This window comes from Neofelis nebulosa, chromosome 6, assembly GCF_028018385.1.
Source record: "Neofelis nebulosa isolate mNeoNeb1 chromosome 6, mNeoNeb1.pri, whole genome shotgun sequence".
NCBI lineage: Eukaryota > Metazoa > Chordata > Mammalia > Carnivora > Felidae > Neofelis > Neofelis nebulosa.
The window spans coordinates 65,829,272-65,850,621 of NC_080787.1; the positions used below are offsets into that span (position 1 = coordinate 65,829,272).

Below are 21,350 nucleotides of genomic sequence, written 5' to 3' on the forward strand. Positions count from 1 at the left end.
TGTTTCCCTTGTATGTAACTTTTCGTTTCTCTTGCTGCTTTTAAAATTCTCTCTTTATCACTACTTTTTGCCATTTTAATTACTATGTGTCTTGGTGTGGACCTCCATGAGTTGATTTTGTTGGGGAGTCTCTGTACCCTGTGGATCTAGATTTTGGTTACCTTCCCCAGATTTGGGAAGTTTTCAGCTATTATTTTTTCAAATAAATATTCTGCCTCCATTTTCTCTCTGTTTTCCTTCTGGGATCCCTATAATGTGAATGTTATTATGCTTGATGATGTGACTGAGTTCCCTAAGTTTATTTTCATTTTTTTTCTCTTTCCTATTCAGTCTTTCTCCTCCAGGTCACTAATCCATTCTTCTGCTTCCTCTAGTCTACTATTTATTCCATCTTTTGTATTTTTTATTTCATTACTGAGTTCTTCATCTCTGATTGGTTCTTTTTTTATGTTTTCTGTTTCTTTGTTAAAGATCTCAATGAGATTCTCCACTCTTTTCTCAAGTCCCATGAGTAACTTTATGACCATTACTTTAAATTGTCTATCAGCATATTACTTATCTCCATTTCATTTAGGTCTCTTGCTATGATTCTGTCCTGTTTTTTCTTTTGAGACATATTTCTCTATCTCTTCATTTTCTCTAACTCTCTGTGTCTCTTTCTATGTACTGGGAAAGTTAACTACTTCTGTTCTTTGAAAGTAGTGGCCTATGTAGAAGAGGTCATATTACAAGGTCCCCTGTTCACCAGAACTTGGTGCTTCAGGTGTATCTCCTATGTGTGTTGTGTGCATCCTACTGTTGTAGTTGAGCCACTTTTGCCTCAGTCCCATAGTGTGTAATGGCTCTCTTGCCTGTTGTGGGCAGGGTTTGATCCCTGTGTTGTTAGTTGGCCACTCTGGGACTGCCTTGGGCTTAAGTTGATTCAGGCCAGGCATTTGCCAGAGATGCAGTAGTACGAAAATAAAGGAGAATGTAGGAGGAGGCATGTGGTGCCAGCAAGGTTCAAATAGGAGGGAACCTACAGCTGCTGGGGACCAAGGCAGGCTGGGTTCGAGGGGGTACATGTGCAGAAGTGCACAGGTGGAATGCCTGGTCTCAGGAAGGTTTGTGTGGTTCTGCTATGGGAGGAGAGCTGGACTGGAGTCCTGGCTAGAGGTAGAGTGTCTGCAAGAGAATGCATTGGCATGGTGCACTGTTAGCAAGTTGGGCAGTGAGTGTTGTTGGCCTGGAGCTGTTTCCTAAAGGTGGCTGTATACTTATGCTGGAAGGCATGGGAGGAAAATGGAGCATTCCAGCTCTTTGTTCCTGGAGAAGTCTACCAATTATCTCTACCCCTCCAGCACAAGTTCTGAGATTAGTATACAAATTTTCCTCCCGTAAACCCCAGGTGTTTTTCAGACTGCTGCTTCTCTGCTGTATCTCTGTGGGGCTGTTTGTTGTGTTGTCTCTTTAAGGGAAGGAATTCAGTTTCCTCTCACTCTTCTGGCTCTCCTACTTATTTACAGTTCCAAGTTTTAAGCACTGCTGATTGTAAGAACTCACGAAATTCAATATTTGGCCTTCTGGTTTTCAAAGCCAAATGTTATGGGGATTTATCTTCCCTGTGCATGCTCCCTGGTATGACAGTCTCTTCTCCCTCTTCTTCAACTGCAGCTCCTTTCCTCCCATGTACAGTCCTGTGTCTCGATCTTTCCCATCCTCTTTGATGTAGCCTCTTCTCTACATTTAGCTGTGGAAAGTTTGTTCTGCCAGTGTTTGGGTCATTTTCTGGGTTATTTACACTGATGTGGGTGTTAGCTAGTTGTATCCAAATGACGAGGTGAACTTAGGGCCTTCCTACTCCACCATCTTACCTGGAAGTTTGAAAAATGGATGTTTTGAAATGTTTATGATCTCCTGTCTTTGATCACACCTTGCTGAACTATCTCACTTGTTTATCACATGCAAAAGTATCTTTTATTTTTACTTCTGTTAAAAACTCAATTTAATACAGACTTTCCCCAATGCATTCTAATGTGTGTTCTGAGTACTAGAAAAGGCAAGTCTGTCACGCCTGCCAAAGTGTATACATTTGTCAGGTTTTTTCATGCCAGATACTTATCCATCTGAGTGTGGGATACACAAAATTTACAGTGTTGAAATCCTCCCAACTATTGCAATGCTATTTTAAAGTTGACTCTGCAATTTTAAATAAATTTGTCTGGTGAAAATACGTAAATTAATAGTAATGAAGATTCTGATGTTCATTCTGTTCTTTTGACCATCACAGATCAAAGAACACCTTGCTAAGGGGCAAAGAATGCTGGCAGGTGATGGAATGTCCCAGGTGACCAAGACACTGTTGGATTTAACTCAGAGGAAAAATTTCTATGCAGGCGATCTTCTGATGTCTGTGGAAATTCTCAGAAATGTGACAGACACATTTAAAAGGGCAAGTTACATCCCTGCATCTGATGGAGTCCAGGTAAGAGAGACAATCCCCTGAAGGAAAAGACTAGTGAAGATGGTCTCAGGTTTTGGCCCTGAGAAGCCAGTGCTGCAGCTACTTTGGAGACATTCTGGCCTGCAGGGAGAGAGTGCTCACTGCTGCAGGAGACATATTCAGGTTGTGCTTAGTGTGAGCTCTGGAAATGACCTCAATTCCCTTAGCCGTTGTATACCTCAGTGTCCTCAACCATAAAATGCACATAATACACCTCAAGGAGATACTGAATGAGAATGTGTGTAAAGTGGTTTGAGCCCTAAGATAAAAGGCACTATAGCAAATCCAAGGTTGTATCATGGATATTTTATTCCCACATTTAATATCACCATCTTGCCATAGGAGACTATTAAAAATACATTAAGCGTAATGAAAGCACACTAACTATAACATGCAAAGAAGACACAGTTCAAGTTTTGTTTGGGATTTTGCTATTAGAAGGGGAAGGCCATATTTAATTTTGTGGAACCATGGCCTGAAAATCTCAAGCAAACAGAGAATTGTTCTGGATAGGAAAATAAAAAATTCAATAACTCCTCACAGCATGTTTTTCTTGTCATGGAAGACTTCTAGAGCAACATCGTTTATTTCCATAATAAAGTTTAAGTACTCACCCAATTTCAGTACTGCCTTTGCCATTAAAACAAAGCTCGTTGAATGGCAAACAAAGCACATTTAATGCAGCTCCTGTTTGCATTTCAGATTAACTCTTTTTGTGCTATAGGCTAAAATATACTCCTGCCAAGAATGCTGAGTTGATTTCTGCATTTCCAGCATAATGTTCTTCCTGTATCTCCGCATAAAGTTCATTAAAAGAAAAGTTTGGCAAAACTCCCGGATTAGGTAGTTTTCTTTCAGCCTACTCTTCATTTGGGAGTTTTATTTGCATTTCACTTGGGGAATGCAGAGTGTGTTTTTTGTTTTGTTTTGTTGGTTGGTTTTGTTTTGCTTTGTTTTGTTTTAATCAGCTATTTAGGGAAAGAGGAAAAGAAGAGTTTTTGAAATCATGGAATCGTTATAAATGATATTGATGCCCTGATTTGTATAGAGGTACATGTTTTACTTAAATTATATGCATATATTGCTGAAAGTAACTGCCATGAGAATTATTGGTGCTTCGTTTTATATTATATCACCAGTGTCCAGGAATACAGTTTTAATTGTAAAAATATGTGGGATGGAAGATTACCGTCCATCATTTGAGCATTTCAAGCACTTCTTTTTTAATAAAGAATGAAACAGTTTTCCAATTTTACAAAATTAATAAAGTAAGCCAAGTAGATCTTTTCCCTGTAGTTCTGAAATACTTCTATCCATTAGAGTTTACATTAAAAAATGTCTGAAGACCTTGACGCAAAATAGAAGTTGTAATTTCAAAAAACTTCAGACACTTATGTTCATAATTGAAACATCAGGCAAATGCTGAACCAAATAATCTCTAGGGCCTCCTTTAACCTTCAAAGAGTATAGGGCTTTAAGATTTTTTTAGATGCTGAAACTGAAGGAATTAAGATTACCACGTTATATTGGGAACATATTTTGATTGAGCTACTCATTAGACTGCATTGACTCAATGAACAATGAGTTTAACCAGAAGCTTAGTCATGGACATTAGCTGGCTTGACTTAAATAGAGCAGTTTGGCTGATTATTTTGTTGTCATTTTGGCATAGCCAGAAATAAGTCCCTCCATTTCCATCCCACGCTCTCATTAATCCTCGACATTACACAAAATTCTCAGCACATTGGTGTCCTAGTCATCCCTTCACAAACAGGAACTGCATTTTTCTATTTCATTGTCTTTACTTGTGTCTTTTCAGACCCCTGGAATGCCCTCCTCTTCTGGAATTCCTTCTTCTTCCATCTCTGTCTGCCAAAATCCTAGCCCAGATCTAGCAAGTCTTTCTGCATGCCACACCCTCAAGCCACAAACTCCATCTGAAAATGATCTTTCTCTTTTCTGAAATCTCAGACAGCTTTGCACCTCTTTTATTCTACTTTTCACCATTTTGTAGAAATCCTTTATACATACTTATTGTCTTTGTTTGATTATAATCTCTGGTTTATAGCCTTACTCAACATCACCTGTACCTTACTTTAAACTTCAGTCTCTGAAACAGCCCTTCTGTTTCCAAGGGCTCTGGGCATTTCTGATTGGGTGCACCTCAGATTAATATGGCAAAACTAAACTTATCTTGAGTTGCAAGTGTTCTTGCATATTCTACTTTTCTTTGTAGACTTAGCAGTCTTTACACTGGAAATGAAATGTTATCTTGACTTTTCCTTCTTTTCCTTTTTTATAGGTGTGCCTACACAGTGTCTCTTCTAACCATTCCTTTCTCTCTTTTCCCACTTCTGTTATCCTAATTTAGCCATTAATTATCTCAGCCTGTGTTATTTCCATGGTGTTTTTCCTTTCATTCTCCCTCAGATCTTTAACTACATCTCTGTTCATCTTGTATGTAACAGTCCTATTGGTTATCCTAAGACAGCTCTGATTATGTCACTCCTTAGATCAGAAACTTTCATCAGACCTCAAAGGCCTCCTGAATGACAACCCAAAGTCTTTATGTTGTCTTCCTGTACAATCCACAGTATGTTAGTTACCTACATTTATAGCCAAATGCATAGTTTACTCTTCCTCTTCACAGACTTGTGCCAAATGAACCACTTCCCGCTTCTTTAATGCACTGTATGTTCTTAGCCCTTGATCTTTGCCTCTTCTGGGCTTTCAGACTGGATTGGTCTGTCCCAGTTATCTAAAGTAATTTTTTGGTACTCTGGGCCTCTGAATTCTCATAGCACTTTCTCTCCTGCATCTCTTTATATCTAATATTATTAGAACTCACTACTCACTACTAAATCTTGAAAAAGACATTTTCCTGATCCATCTTTGGATCTCAGCTGAGCTCCAGAACACCCCCCTCCTCAAACAAGATTTCACATAGAATCTTAACAATGAAATTAGTACTTACATTGGTAATACATGTTTTTTCTGATCTTTTTTTAAACTGCGAAGTGAGCAAAGACCAAAGAAAGATTAACCAAAACTATTTAAAGAAAATACATTCTTTTCAATGTAGTTATGAGCAAGACATTTTAGTTAAAATGCCTAGTAATGCTGGATTCACCACAAGATTGATTTGATGCATTGATGAGCATGAGATAGAGTAGCTACAACCTGTTAGAGTTGGGGAAACAGCAAAGTGTGTTTGTATGTTTTGGAATTATAAAGCATGGTAGTAGTTTCATTTTTGGACACTGGTAGAAAAAGATATTCCAAAAGTCTTTTCCCTCCAGACGTTCTTTTCCGAACCCTGGTGCTTTGCCATATCTCTGTCTCACTATGTTCATCCTCTATGTAGTTTATCCTTCCTGCTTCCAATTCTGATTCAAGTTTCTTCCAGATCCAGCTCAAAACTCCCTTCTACTCAAAAGTCTTCTCATCAAATCCCAAGCATAATTCAAATTTTTCCTAATTGTTTGGCCTCTTGAAACCTTGTAAATATCTCTGCTTATAGTATATCTCTCACATAACATTGTAACAGCTCTCATAATATTCTATTTATTTGTTTCCAGTGCTTTTTTTCAGCAGTGGAGTTTAAGCTTGTTGAAAGACTATTATGTCTGGAAGCATAGTAGAGGTTCCAATATTTGTTGAAGGAATTAATAAGGAAATAACATAATAATATTAGGGAAATTTACATTGTTCACACACACAGACACACACACACACAGACACACACGCATACAACTCAGAACATCCAATTTAGAGAGAGAAAGAAAAAGAGTGGAAAGCATGTCCATTAACTTATTTTTTAGCCCCTGGGAAAATTTGTAGTGAGTCTCATTCTATCAGTAGAGGATTGAGTTTGCAATGCACACACTGGAACTTTAAGGCTTGGCAGAATTAAATCAGTCATATACAAGTTAAAATTCCAGCTTGTCTAATAACTATCTTGGTGTCTTCAAACACATAACTTAATATTTCTCTACCTCATTTATTCATATCAAAATAAGAGATAAAGAAGAAATAGTAGTATGGTCTAATCTCATTATTCATGGCAGTTATGTAAAGTTGCAGAAAACACTGAATTAATGAATAATGAACGATTTACTCCTATGGAAAATACAGGATGAAATTCTTTTGAGAATCTGTTTATACCATTTTCACCAACCAGTTAATGCGTGACCTTGTTTTATGTGTGTTACTGTTAAAAGACATCATTTTTTAAATGCTTGTTTATTTTTGAGAGAGAGGGAGATAGAGAGAAACAGAGAGAGAGGGGGAGAGGTAGAGGTGGGGGGAGAGAGGAGGATCTGAAGCAGGCTCTGAGCTGACAGCAGAGACCCCAATATGGGGCTCAAACTCCTGAACTGCCAAGCTCATGATGACCTGAGCCAAAGTCAAATGCTTAACTGAACCGCCCAGACACCCTAAAAGACATAATTTTTAATTATTAACCATTAACATTGAACTCACAGCTAAGAAACTGTAACTCATGCCAGAAAAAGTTTTCCTAATACATACATTTTCTCTCTAAGACACATGATGGTCTTCTTGAGTTTAGGAATACTAGATAGTCCTTCAGCACTGTGCTGGGGAACATTTCAAACCATGAAATCGCCAACAAAAAGCATTAAAAACAATGAAACAAACAAACAAAACCAACCTGGGCATTAAATTGGCCATAAAAAGGAACTTGTTTATAGTATATGGACTGAAACAAAAAGTCAGAGCATTGCTATGTTTGACCTCAGCTGGTTACATGTGCATTGGGTGACCCAAATTTTTCCCACTCTGTACATGTCTGTGAATGACCATAAAAGAACTATGAGTTTTGATTTTGGGGTTACGAATAAATTTTAGCAAGTAGTTGATTTGCAAATATGGAATCCATGAAAAAAGAAGATTGACAGTAACTGTTTTCCAGGGTTGTTGTGAAGCTTATCAATAATACAGGTTAAATACATAATAATCCGTGCAAAAAAATATTTGTATATTTTCTGGCAGATTACATAGGTACTCCATAATTCCATTATTTCTAGTATTATAACTCTTAATATAAAAGTAAAAGATGTTCTTGTTCTCAAGCCACTTACAATATCATGGAATGGGGAAAAAAAACCTTATGAATGAGAGTAGCCTATAGTGATGAAGAAGAGAGATGTAAGTATAGTATGTTTCATTTCTAGAAGTTCTAGAAACATAGAGATCTGGAGTGCAGCAGTAAGAAGATAATTTGTGGGAGATTTAGGACTTGAAATAGAATTGGAGAAATAAGCTTAGCACAGAGACAGTCATCAAACTGTGTAAACAAAGGCATAGAAACGGCATGAGTGTGGCACGTTCAAAAGGTCAAGGTTTCTAGAAAACAGGTTGTATGTTGGAAAATGCAGATCATAAGGACAGAAGAGTCAAGGCCAGAGAAGGGTTTGGACTTGATTCTTTATAAGTGATATTTTTGGAAAGATGATCTGGCAGAGGTAGATAAGGTAAATTAGTGAACAGAGGAAGATTGGGGGAAAGAACCCCATGGAGAGGCTACAGCAGTGATCTAGAGGTGAGAAAAGAAGAAAACGTGCTTTAATGACAGTGGGTCAGAAAAGGATGAGTAATCTTTTAATGGAAAGATAGGGAGGCCCTTGAGATAATTTATATTTGGGGAATAAAGAAGGAAAATGTTGGAAAGAATGGAGGCATCCACAAAAACTCATCATGTGTTGTGTCCTTCAAACTCACTGAAAGCATGGACTGATCTCTATCCAGGCATCTGTTTCCTAACAAAACTTCTGTTGATCTAAATCAGTGTTTTGCAAATTCTTTTGACTGTGACCCACCGTAGGATATACAGTTCATTTCCATATATAATTGAAAACCGGAGTTTTACAAAATAATATTTACCTATAGTGTGTGTGATGCACTCAGGAATTTTCTGTTCTTTTTTCTTTTTTGTTATGAAAAGTTGGTCACAACCCTCTATCAGGTCACCACTTAATGTCTGAAAGTCACTTGTTTATCTAACACATCTCCTAGGCTTCAGAAATGTATTTCCCAAACATTGAGATGAAACAGAGAGCTCAAACCTCAGCTTCCAGTCTCTTTCTTAAATGCAAACCATATTCTAAATACAATTTTCAGAGTTAAGTGACCAAGGAATTAAATGGAAAGTAGAGTTAGTGATTTCAGATTAGTCAAACATCTTCTCTTCTAAAACTCTTGATGAGCAAACATGTATGCTACACTGTGGACCTGCTTCATGCTGCCCATCAACAGTGGCAGGTCACCCAGTGAGATCTTGGGCATTGCTTCTCCCATGGTTTCAGTGTGAGACACTTTTACCTTTTGCATACAAAAGACTAGATTGATAAATGTGGAAGCAACTATTACTATGATAATATAATACTATCATGTACTGATAAGCCTCATCTGTGCAAATAATCAAATTCTTTTGACTAAATAATATCCAGCAAGGACTCTTAGGGTTGAAATCATGACACAGCTTTAGCATTCAAGGCACAACCTGGTGCCTTGAAATCCTTTGCTCAAAGAACTCTGTGCAATCATAAATATTAATAGTTTCCTTGAACATAAGTAGGGGAGTTAGGGAAGGCATTAGAGTGTGATGATTAAGAGTGCCTGCCCTGGAGGCAGAATCCTGGACCTCAGGTGACAGCTATGACACTTACAAGCTATAGGATGCTAGACAAGTTATTTGACCTCTCTATGACTTAATTTTCTCTTCCATCATATGGGGTAATATCACCTACCTCATATCATATGGGGTAATATCACCTACCTCATAGTTAAATTATATATGTAAAATTTACATAGTACATGGCACATAGTAAAAGCTCAAGGAATGTAGCTACCTTTATTATCTGAGAAGGTGAAATTCTGATGGAGCAAAAACCTGAAGTATCTCTGCATCACAGGTATGGGTTGCCAGTACACATGTGTACTTTGGTCTCTCTCTTGCAAAGAAAGGAAGGTCAGATGTTTCTCGTGGCACCACCTAGGAAGTATGGGTACTTTTTAATCACTTATCACAGAGGAGAAGGGCAGAGAATGTGTCAAGGAAAATAGGAGTCAGAAAAGAAGCATCAGTCCTTAAAGTCGACATTGCAAGGCCATTTGAAAGATAGAGAGCAGGTGGATGTAGAAAGTGGCTTTCATCAATAACCAGGATTTCTAGCTCAGTGGGAACCAAGTTGTGAACAGGACCACAACTGCCAGCTGACAATCACTCCAAGTCATAAACGGCTACTATTTTCAATGCTTAACAGCCTGAGAGGATTTCCTATGGTGCGTGGCAAAGGGAGCCCTGTAGAACTAACAGCTCTTTCTAGGTAGTATTTAAACCCTGCCCTTATTATAAAGGTGAAAATAAGAAATTCAACACCAAATAATTTCCTTAAATGGGTGAGATATTAAGCAACAACTCTTGCTTCACAAGTCAACGTGATTAAATCCCACCAAGAACAAACTTTAGAAGGTGGCTGCTGGCTGAGGGAAACTCACCATCTCCACAGGAGAGTGCAAAGTCTGTGCAAAAATCAGGTGGGAAGAGGAAGGGGGGCAAAGAAGTTTCCAGAGTATATGTAGTACTGCCTACCAATTAGTAAATGCCATGTAATGAAATAAATGATTCCAGTTGGGTTTCAAAAACGCAATAAAACATCTGATAAATAGTTTTATCCCATCAGAATTTCTCATTATTTCCCTTGCAGTTAAGAAAATACTGAGATTTGCATTAGCACAAGGTATAGGCATTTTCCTATTGTGATTCCTTTTATTACCAAAGATTTTTCTTTTAAAAAATTATTGGGGAACATATTAGTTTGCTAGGGCTGCCATAACAAATACCACAGACTGGGGGACTTAAGTAATAGAACTTTATTTTCTTACAGTTTGTAGATTGGAAATCCAAGATCAAGCGGTTGGCATGTTTGGTTTCTCCTGAGGCCTGTCTCCTCAACTTGCATATTGCTGCCTTCTCACTGTGACCTCACAGAGCCTTTTCCTCTGTGTGTGCAGGCTAATATCTCTGTGTGTCCTGATTTCCTCTTCTTATAAGGACTTTCATCAGATTGGATTAAGGTCCACCCTAACAGCCTCATTATAACTTAATTACCTCTTGAAATGTTCTGTCTCTAAATATAGAGACATTCTGAGACACTGCCAGGGGTTAGAGCTTCAACATACAGATCTGGGGTGGACATGATCAGCCCATAACAGGGAATCTTGACAGACTCTGAGAATTTCCCTTTAGCAGAGGCATGTGCCAGGATCTTACACCGGGACAGAACCTACTGTGGCGGCCACCTATAGAGTTGCCAGGGATAAACTCAGGATATGTGCATGCATCTTACACACACTGGTCCTTTGATGTATCAGCCGGGCCTGCCCAAATTTGGGCTTCTTAAGAAGCAGCCCCTGTCTGGATCTGAGGATGATTTCACCACAGAGTTATATTTGTATAATTTTGGCTGCTCTACCAGACTACCGCTGGTTAATAATACTTAGCATATTTTATCATATTTGTATCACTAACTTTTTCACCTTTCCTATTTATAAAGGTTATTTATTTATTTGGTGGGGGGTAGTGGCAGAGAGAGAGAGAGAGACAGGAAGAGAGAGGAGAGAGAAGAGAGAGAGAACCTGACAGCACAGAGCCCAATACAGGGCTCCATCCCAGGAACCGCAAGATCATGACCTGAGGTGAAACCACGAGTCATATGCTTAACCAACTGAGGCACCCAGGAGCCCCTCACCTTTCCTTTTTAAACAAGGATCATAGACTAGTGCCAATCTCATGCCTGAAAGCACTGAAATTTAGATGGATTCTTTCCCCTTAGCCTCCCCCATCCACTGCACCTCAAAGCATCCCCTCCCTTCTACCTCTTGCTAGAGCACTTGATCCTAAACTTGGCCCAGAAAGACTGGTAGCATTGCGTAAAAAATTGCCCATCCAAGCTATTCGGAAACTCCACAGGCCAAACTGTTTTACATCATGGCAGAGCAACGAGATTAGTGTGAAAGACAGCCAGTGTTCCTGGAACAATGTTCTGATGTAGTTTTCAAAATGAGTCAGAGTTTCTGTGAGATTTGTGACTTAAAGAAGAAAAAAAAAAAAAAAAGAAAACAACAAAGGCATTTTTTAAGATTTTGGCTTTTTTTTCCCCCTGAAACTCGTGAACATTAAGGGATATTTGCTTCAGGAACCTGCTGTTATATTCCTCTGGATCTGGCAGATTGCAGTGGTCATGCTGGGAGAGTCCAGCTCTGCTGGCAGGAGGAACCTTCTGATCACAGCTTGCCAAGTCAGGTCACCCAGACTGCTGTAGATCCCACGACTGACCTGTTGACCTTGACACCCTAATCCTTTTGTGCCCCGTTCATCCCCTGGCTTTCCAGTGGCTTAGTTTCTTATCTCATATTCCCTATATATTTTGGTCCCAGAAACTACCAGAGGGCATCCTGGTTAGAATCTCCTGCCTTCCTGAAACCTTGATAGTTTCTCATTGCCAGTGGCCAGTTGATGTGCTGCTTAGGTAAATATTCTAGATAAAAGATTTAAACCACAGTATCATGACTCTTTAGTTGTGTTATTTTATTAGTTGTGTTATTTTGTCTGTTTACCTATTATAAAAAATAGTTAATATTCTCTTTAAGGGTTGTTTAGTTTTTTAAAAAAATACATTATGACAAACTGAAGATTATTTGTATAATGATGTTACTCAGTTTCATTTCTGTATGCTTTTTTGAATAGAAGACTAAGAAGTAGAGTCACAGCCAGATCAGAGAAAGTTGGACACGTTATCCACGCCTTCACCTATAATCTGGGTGTGTTCATGGTTTTGTATATCCCACATGCATATGTCATTGGCTACGTGCATAGAGGCTGAAAAAATACATGAGATGTACTGTGCTACACCTTGAACCCTCTTTGGGTTTTTACCCTTATTAAATGTTTCATCTGTCTTCTCTAGATTAATCTCCCCAGTAGAGTATCTTCTTTCTGAATTTATTTGATTCTGTCATCTTTTACTCTTGCTTCTCTTCCTACCTCCTTATCTCTCATCCTTCTTACTTAATTCCTCTTCCTTTCTAGTCTGTCACCAGTGTTTTAACCTTGACTTCTTCCCCTTCCACTCTATTCCTAGTTATCTTTTCTTATTTTTTTTTATTTCCAAAAGCCTCCAGTTTTCAACTAAGACTAATGATTCACAAATGTTTACCTTTTAAGTTTCCAACTTGTAGTTAAAACAGCCTGCTGGTCCTCTTCTCGTAGATATATTATAGACTCTTCATACCCGCACTGAACAAAATGAAGCTGACTGTCTTCTTTTGCAACACTGCCATTTCTTCTTTGGTATTTAGCGTGGCTAACTGCATCATCATTCTAAATTGCCTGAGCTGGGAGCCAAAGACTGATCTTTGATACTGTACTTTCCCTCTTGTGCTATCTGTCACCATGTAATATTGCTTCCCTAACCCAAGCTACCATCATCTCTGCCTCAATAAGCAAGACAGACTACTTTTTGACCTCCTTATTTTCCTTCTCACTCTTCGGCACTTTGTTTTCCACTCAGCAGCCAAAGTCACATTTTTTTTTTTATTTCTCATGAAACTCATGTCATATAACTAGAGCCTGGAATCAGGGTCCCACTTTATCAGACCTTTTGCCTATCTTTTCCATTCTGTGTTAATATTCTCCCTCCTACACCCCACCCAACACCCCCCCCCCCCGTTTAAGACTACTACAGTTTGTAATGGCTTTTTGTTTATTAAAACTTACCTGGACTGCCCCCTGTACCCAGGGAAGCTGTACTTTCTCTTCCCATTTTTTCTTGGGACTCTCTTCCTCAGGTCTTCCCATGGTGACCTCCTTCTTAACATTCTGTTGTTCTCTGCTTAAATGTCACCTCATTAGAAAGGTGTTTCCTGCTGAACATTCAACCCAAAGCAGCCTTGCATAAACATGCACACACCCCTCCCCCGCCCAGGCACTCTCTATTCCCATAAACCATTTTATTTTTATATCACCACCTGAAATCATCTTGTTTATTTATTTATTTATTGGCTTCCACTACCCACTACAGTGTAAGCTCCATGAGAGTAGGAGCCTTCATATGCCTTGCTTACTGTGGTATTCTCAGCACTTAGAAAACAGCCAGGTATATAGTAGGTGTTCAATAAAAAAATAAGTAGATGCATTCATGTTTCTCAAGTATTTTCCATGTCTTCCCTCACTGTTCCTTTCTCATATCTACTTTAGATCTTCATGATTGCTCTTTTGGGCTTCGAAAAAGCTACCTGCTGAAGTTCCTTTCCCTAATCTTCTTCCTTGCAAAGCCCCCTGTCCTTTGCTGCCTGGGTTATATTTTTATAACTCTTTATGCCGTTCTTTTGCTGAACAAAGCAGCACTTTTATGACCAAATGTATTCTTCCAGGGGTGGGATAGTAGCAGCTGTAGCAGGAGGGAGGGTTTGCTCTGTTTACCAAAGAGTGAGATGTATTTTTGGAAGGGCAGGCTTCTTCATTGGTTGTTGCTGAATTTAAACCTGAGGACCAGGGTCAAATATCGACAGCTGCTTCCTCTCCATTAATTAGGCCCCACAACTTCTAAAAAGTATATATCTGTGCTTATGATGGTCCCATGACTTCAGTATGCATTTTAAATGGGAAGAGTTTGATCCCATATTTATTCAAGATAACCAGTTTTTTTATCTGTAAAAATAAGTGTCATATCTCCTTCCCTGGACATGGTGAGGATGCTCCTTGCATCGATTTATGACAGAGGAGGGTGATGAAATGGAAAGGAGGCAGAAAATTAGGTAGGGACCATTTATGTTGGTTTTTTTTTTTTAATTCTTTCAATGCCTAGCCCATTGTCTTATACACAGTAGGCACACAGTCAACCAATTTGAAATATTTGAGTATTAACATTTTTTATGCTTATGCTGTGCACTGGGGCATAAGAGTGAACAAAATAGAAATAATCCCAACTGTATTATAGGCTGGTAGAGGAAAAAGCTCTCAAGTGATCATCATGCAAGTACATCATAATTAAAAAAATGGTGATATACTTGAAAACAAAACTACAAGTGCAACTATAAGTCAGCATATTTGTGGGTGGGTGCTATACAACCAGATGACTACCTGCATTACTATCCTCTCTTTTATGGTAAGGCGAAGTGCAGTTGTTCACCATTGTGTCAATGCATAGCAGTTTTGCTGAGTCACTCATGCATGGATGTAGAAGTGGAGAGGAGCCAGAGTCTCATACAAATTCACCCCGTATTGAGGGAAACCTACTGTCAGGACACAGAACAAGAGCCCCTTAGATAACCATTCCTTTTACATCATACTTTTATGGTTGATTTCTTTTATGAACTGGTTGTTTCTTTTGTCCATGGATTTTTTGCCAAGTTTGAATGATGAAGATATTCGTAAATGAAAAATAAAAATGTTCACTGATTAAAATCAGGAAAAAAAGATGCAGATCTTGTAGTGTAGTGGTAGTGGTGGAGATCTGATAGGCCCTCTTATACGAATGCAGAAGTGAAGGACAAGAAAGAGTTATTCAAGTGAAGAACAGGAAATAGAGCAGGCAAAGAAAGGGAACAGCATTATATAGGTCCAGAGGCTAAACAGAAAAGAGTTTGGGATACATGAAGAAGTCTGATGAACCTAGAATATAGAGTCTGTGAGGCAGGATAGCTTAAGGTAGAGTTAGAGCCATTAGAAGAGACTAGATCATACATGTCTTTGCAGCTCTCCAGATTAGGGAATCAATGGCCTATCCTGTTCTGTGCATCCTTATCCTAATGTCTTGTCCCTGCCTCCTTGTTTAGCCTGTAAACCTTTTTATGGTCCTCCTATGTTTCTAGTCAGGACCATTGTGATTTCTTAAAACTTTCAGTTCTACATTATTAAATATATTCCTTAGGGCTTGTATTTGTCTCTCAGTGCCCAAGCATTTTGCTGATGGGTTAGGAGGAGGAGAACACATTTCCTGGAGCTCAGATATCTCAGATCACTAGCTTAATCTATAATTCTGTTCCCACATGGAATTCAGCAAAACTTAAATGCTCAGATGTGCTTCAGTTTATTTATAAAAAATTTTATATGGTACGTGAGAAATTTGTCAAGCAGAAGCCAATAAGATGTAAAACAAATAATTATTTACCACTTTCCATAAAATAGAGTAACCTTTTAGTCTCATAGGCCAAATCTAGGACTTGCACTTTGATTTTTTTTTTAATTTTAATTTTTTTTAATGTTTATTTTTGACAGAGAGAGACAGAGCATGAGCAGGGGAGGGGCAGAGAGAGAGGGAGACACAGAATCTGAAGCAGGCTCCAGGCTCTGAGCTGTCAGCACAGAGCTGTACATGGGGCTCGAACCCACAGACTGGGTGAGATCATGACCTCAGCTGAAGTCGGACGCTCAACTGACTGAGCCACCCTGGTGCCCCTAGGACTTGCACTTTGAATGTGGCAGAAGCATTTATGGCTTCTCTTTATAACGGACATTTACTGCACTGATTTTCGTAATACATCCTGCAAGGAATATGTGAAAAGTTATGTCCCCTGACCTTTGTGCCCAACAAACATTTGCACAATGCCTCTCACACAGTAGGTGTCCAATAATAACAATACTGACACCCCCACCGCCCCCGCCAGCAGAGCAGAGCATATCTCTTAGGAAGGAGAGTTTTCTCCAGAACAAACGATAGGCCCTGAAGTTAGGGATGAATAATCTCTGTGTTCTATATACTGCTTGGAGAGAAAGAGGCTATAAAAAAGAGAAGAGAGCGCCAGTGGTTGTGAAAGTCTATAGCAGCATTATAGGTGCATATTCACCATAATGTGGCCATAAATCCAAATCATGCCACCGGTCATAAAAAAGATAACATGAAGGGAATAAAATCATAAAGGCACCATATATTGAGCACTTACCATGTGTCAGATACTGTGCTAAGAATTAGCTCTAAGCTTCACAATGGCTCTGGCAGGCAGCTATTATCCTCTCTATCTTATGTGTAAGGGAAAGAAAGCATAGATGGGCCACATGAGCCTACAACCACACAGTTAATAAATGTTGGGAAAGTTTTAAACCTGGTCTGCCCAGTTCACACTCCAAACTTCGATTCGACCAAGGACACTTAATTTTTCAGAACAGTCTAGGCCATAGAGATCAGGGCTGATAAAAACAAAACAAAACAAAACACAAACCTACTGTTAGATGCCAACTCAGGAGCTCACGTAATGGCCTGACCTGTATATCCCCAAAAAAGAGAGAGATTACCAGAATTAGCAGATTTCCTAAAGAACTCGAGTGACTAGTGCATCTGCTGCCATGGAAGTTGCTTCATACTTTTTTCAAAAATTCAATCAAGTGGCCTAAAATGTTATGAAGCCCCTTTTCAAAAAATACTGTTATGTTTGATTCTGCTGTGTTCTATCAGTCTGATCTTTGAGCAAATGTCAAAGTGAATTGGTAGATTAGAGCAGGGTCAGTTCAAAGGAATGATGCCCGAGCCTTGTTAGGGAAGCTGACATGTAGTGGCTGTGTGACTTCATTATTTCCTTTAAGCTAGGACTTTATTAAATACCTGCCAAGGACAAGGCATTGTATGTGTTAAGGACACACTGGCATGTAAGAAAGACAATCTGCCTGTAAGCGCCCTCCTCTCCCTCCTTGGATTTTCAGGCTTAGCTCACTGTGCCCTGCCTGGTCTCACAAGGGATCATTTCCAGTCCAATTGACTGGGAGATAGAAGGAGAACTTCATTCTGTACTACTTTTCCCCCCTGATTTAGCAAAGTCTAATTTATTGCCTTGGAAGGTGATACAAAAACATTTCTTATACTCTATGTTTGTTTAGTTGAATGTATATTTTAGTAATTTGTGTTTTTTATATATGCCCTTTGGCAATTTAGGAAAAAAGATTGAACTCTAAGTTCATTACTTTGATCCAGGAATCGTGTGTGCTCACTGGCTATCATGTACAGCCCAGAGTCACTGACCCACTATCAGTAAAACATGCTTTGTGAAATGTTTTCTCAGAAATGGAGATGCATTTGCACAAATTGCTTCCCGTCCTTTTGGTGTCTCTTGTTAGCAGCAGCATGCATTTGTGTGAAAGCTGGCAGGGGTCAGGACACAGACTGTGGTCATGGACCTCAGCACAGCTAACTGGCATGTACAGGGATGAAATCTGCAACTTTTGCCTCATTAGCACCATGTCCCCTACTGAGTTAACCAGCCATAGGCAATTGGAGAACTCGGAAGGTTAATTCTTTCTGCCCATAGGTAGAGTTACAGCTCAATGAACTAAGCCCTTAAAATGTTATCACTCCAACCAGGAAATTTTAAGTGGAAAAAATGGCTGGTAGTACAAAAAGGTTAAACGAATTGAAAACAGGTCTAAAGCAGACTTGCAGTTTTCTCAAGAGTTGCATAAAATATTCTGTAACTTTTGCAGAGGTTATGACTTGAAACATGTTTCAAGCATGTGATTACCAGGAACTATTAAAATAATTAGCACAAATAAGACATTTAAATATAGATACTCACAGCTTCAAAACACAAGAGAAGAGGAAATGAAGCAGCTTTGTTTTTCTTACAAAAACACCCAGGTGACTTTATTTGTAATTTGAATAAATACCTCTTTATTCAAATAGAGAGGAAGGCTGCTAAGGCTAAAAAAAAATGTCGATTATTTCCCCCTCAAGGGAGTCCTGCCCTGAGCTGATGTATCAGTATGAGGCAGTGCTCCTGCTAAATTACATACAAAGCAGGCAGAAGAGATGGGCTCTGAAGACACAGCCAAGGGTGTGTAGCTTAAGATAAATGTCATGGTTTCACTTTGCACTTCTAAGGTTCCTGTGACCCCAAGTCACTATTCGTTTTCAACAGGCGCTCTGGTCTTCCTCTCCTGGCTCCTGTGTTCAGAAGACACAGTGCATGTGGGAGGACAGGGAGGTCTCTCTCTGCGAGAGATCCCTCATGTGTGAAATGGGCACTAATATCGATGAACTGAACAGAGCCCTGGTCTCTGCCCTTATTTAGGAGAGAAATAAAAAGTGAGTGCCCAATGTCCTCTCTGCACAGAAAGGGAAAACCACAAACTCACTGGGGGTACAGCTAGACAAGGGAAAGCCAGTAGGTCTTCAGCAGTTAGGCCAGAAAGGTGATGGCAAGAATTTGGCGCTTGAATAGGAACGTGCTATGGTGTCTTCCAATTCTTCCATTTTGGCTTGCTGGCAAAAGGTAGCATAAAGAATAATTATTTGAAATAGCTAGGATTTCTTGAGCACTTACTGTGTGCTATCTGCTAGGTACTTGGAAAAGTCCATGTGATCTTTGCAATACGTAGTGATAAAAGCCAAAGAAAAATAGCCCGGAAGGGCAAGGCCGGATCCAAATGAGGAAGCCTGTCACACACTTCAGCCCTGCCCACAGTCTGTGTCTTCACTACAGTGTTCTTCAAAACAGCAGTGGAACTAGCAATCATGGTTCACAGTTAACTGGATAACTTGTAACTAGACACACACAGGGATTTTCACTGCCGAAGGAAGAAAACTTACTTGTGAGGAATAATTATCTGATGGTATGACAGAATACAATATAAAGACTGTAATGGAAGAAATAATTATAGGTAAACATAAGTAATTTACCTATTCTGTTGTCTTCTGAGGTATATATGCGAAGTTACATAGAAATCCCAGAAGTATGGTGCTGAGAAACGGCCCTCCGAGCTCTTCTAGAATATGTTAGGGTCATAAAACAATACAGCAAAGTGTGTACATCCTTACCACATAATCAGTTCGAATGGTTGTTTTTGAAAAGTGTATTCTCTCATGTAACATTAAATCCTTTATCTAATTTAATTTGCAGAACTTCTTTCAAATAGTTAGCAACCTTCTAGATGAAGAAAACAAGGAAAAATGGGAGGATGCACAACAGGTAAGATTGGAGCTGTTTCAAAACCTAAAACAGAGTTGGCTAAAGAAAGCTTTAAAAATATGTGAAGAGGGCCGCCTGGGTGGCTCAGTTGTTGGGCGATCAACTTTGGCTCAGGTCATGATCTCACAGTTTGTGAGTTCGAGCCCCGCGTGAGACTCTGTGCTGACAGCTCTGTGCTGACAGCTCAGCCTACTTCACCTTCTGTGTCTCTGCTCTCTCTACCCCTCCCTTGCTCACGCTCTGAGTCTCTCTGTCTCTCAATAATAAATAAACTTTAAAATTTTGTTTTAATATGTGAAGAAATTAATAGTTTTCTGTTCCCAGAACATAAAAGGAGACTTTGATTAGACACTTAGAAGTCATCCTAGGTTGCGTTATACTAATTTTAGAGAAAATCAGTGATCTCTTCTATCCTAACAATTAATGGAATGAGTATTATGAATGTGAAAACACTGGACAGGTTTGAGTAATTTGTAACATTGAGGCATCAGTACATAATAACTATATGCCTTACCAACCATAGTCCGTCCTATCTACAGACTATGGGAGAAAGAGCAAATCCAAAAGCACATATTACAAACCAAACTGGGGGGTATTGACAAGGAAAATCATTTACATTTACTATAGCACTATGTAGAGTCTGGATCAGACATGCAGATGTGCATTTGGATTCAAAGCCAAGAGTTGTAAAAATGAGTTATCATAAGAGAATTTGTATTCTGCTTTTTTTCTCTTTCTGCCATGCATGATCAGTGTAGCAAGTGACCCTATTGATTTAATTAGTGTTTTAAAATGCCTTTCAAAGCCATTTGTGCTATACTGATTTATGTGTGGTTAATAACACTTTTTTTCTAAATTACAAAAATAAGTGGGTTAGAGGTTAAGAAAGGGAAAATAAACATGTTTTTAAAAATACTGTGGAGATTTAATTTGACTATTTGAATTCTTTAAGTTTTCTGATTGACTTTTGTTAACTCCAAGAGAACAATGTGATCTTGAAAATAAGAATATTTACTGAGATTCAAGTGAGCCATCTATCCCTTTCTCCCCTTATAATCATCTTCTGGGCCTTCAGGAGCAAAGCATGCCCTTTATTCCTGTATGATAGGGACTCTAAAAATAGTCCAGTGTGGGTCTAGCTCATTATCAGGTACAAATTCTGTGCTTCTGGCCATAGGAAAAAAAAAAAGATCACTCCTTAGTTTAAGACCCTGAATTTATCTTTTTCTGCTAGTTTGAATTATATATTTGTCCTTGGCTTTCTTCTAGAGGAGAGCCTCATTCACTCACTGTAAGGAAATAGTGTCTTTCCCTAGAATACAGCTGCAGAGACTAAGCACATCCTTCCAGAATGCTGGAGACTATTAATTATGGCTATATTTAGAACAAATATATAATACCCTTTTAAAAACAAGACTGCAATTCATTGGATCACATTATTTATTGTGAGGTCCCGACTTGAACAAATAATGAATGGTAGCACAACTTCTCTTCAATGGAAAATCCTGAATCCGTAATCCATCTATTTACTTGTGATTTTGAGTTAGCTATGTCCTTATTTTTAAATTCTTCAGTAGTGATACTCTTTAATGACTTTTTAAAGGTAACTATTTGAAGCTTAAAAAAAAACAACTATTTTGTAGCTTTTACTAAAAGGTATTCCTTCAAATGCAGCCACGTGGGAAATGAGACTCCAGGTTGGTGGCACAAAGGTTGGACTCCATTTGTCACACATAGTTCATCTCAAATTTACCTGGTAATTGAGGTGACCACTTGCTAGTCAACTGGCTTTATCCAAAGAAAGAAAAAATAAACTTTTTCTATCTTCATGAAGGTAGTTTTACAACTTAGAGCAAGGTGCCTGCTGAAGTTACATTTACATAGAAAC

At 38.8% G+C, this 21,350-nt stretch overlaps 1 protein-coding gene across 5 annotated transcripts in view; it reads left to right on the forward strand.

Moving 5' to 3' along the window:
• The window catches only part of ADGRB3 (adhesion G protein-coupled receptor B3), a 729,921-nt gene that overhangs the window by 360,931 nt on the left and 347,640 nt on the right, over positions 1-21,350 (forward strand). For all 5 annotated transcript variants that reach the window (XM_058734363.1, XM_058734362.1, XM_058734364.1 and 2 more), the window contains 2 exons: positions 2,270-2,464; positions 19,394-19,462. In XM_058734363.1, coding sequence (XP_058590346.1) covers positions 2,270-2,464; positions 19,394-19,462 — 264 coding nt within the window. The remainder of the gene's footprint in view (positions 1-2,269; positions 2,465-19,393; positions 19,463-21,350) is intronic.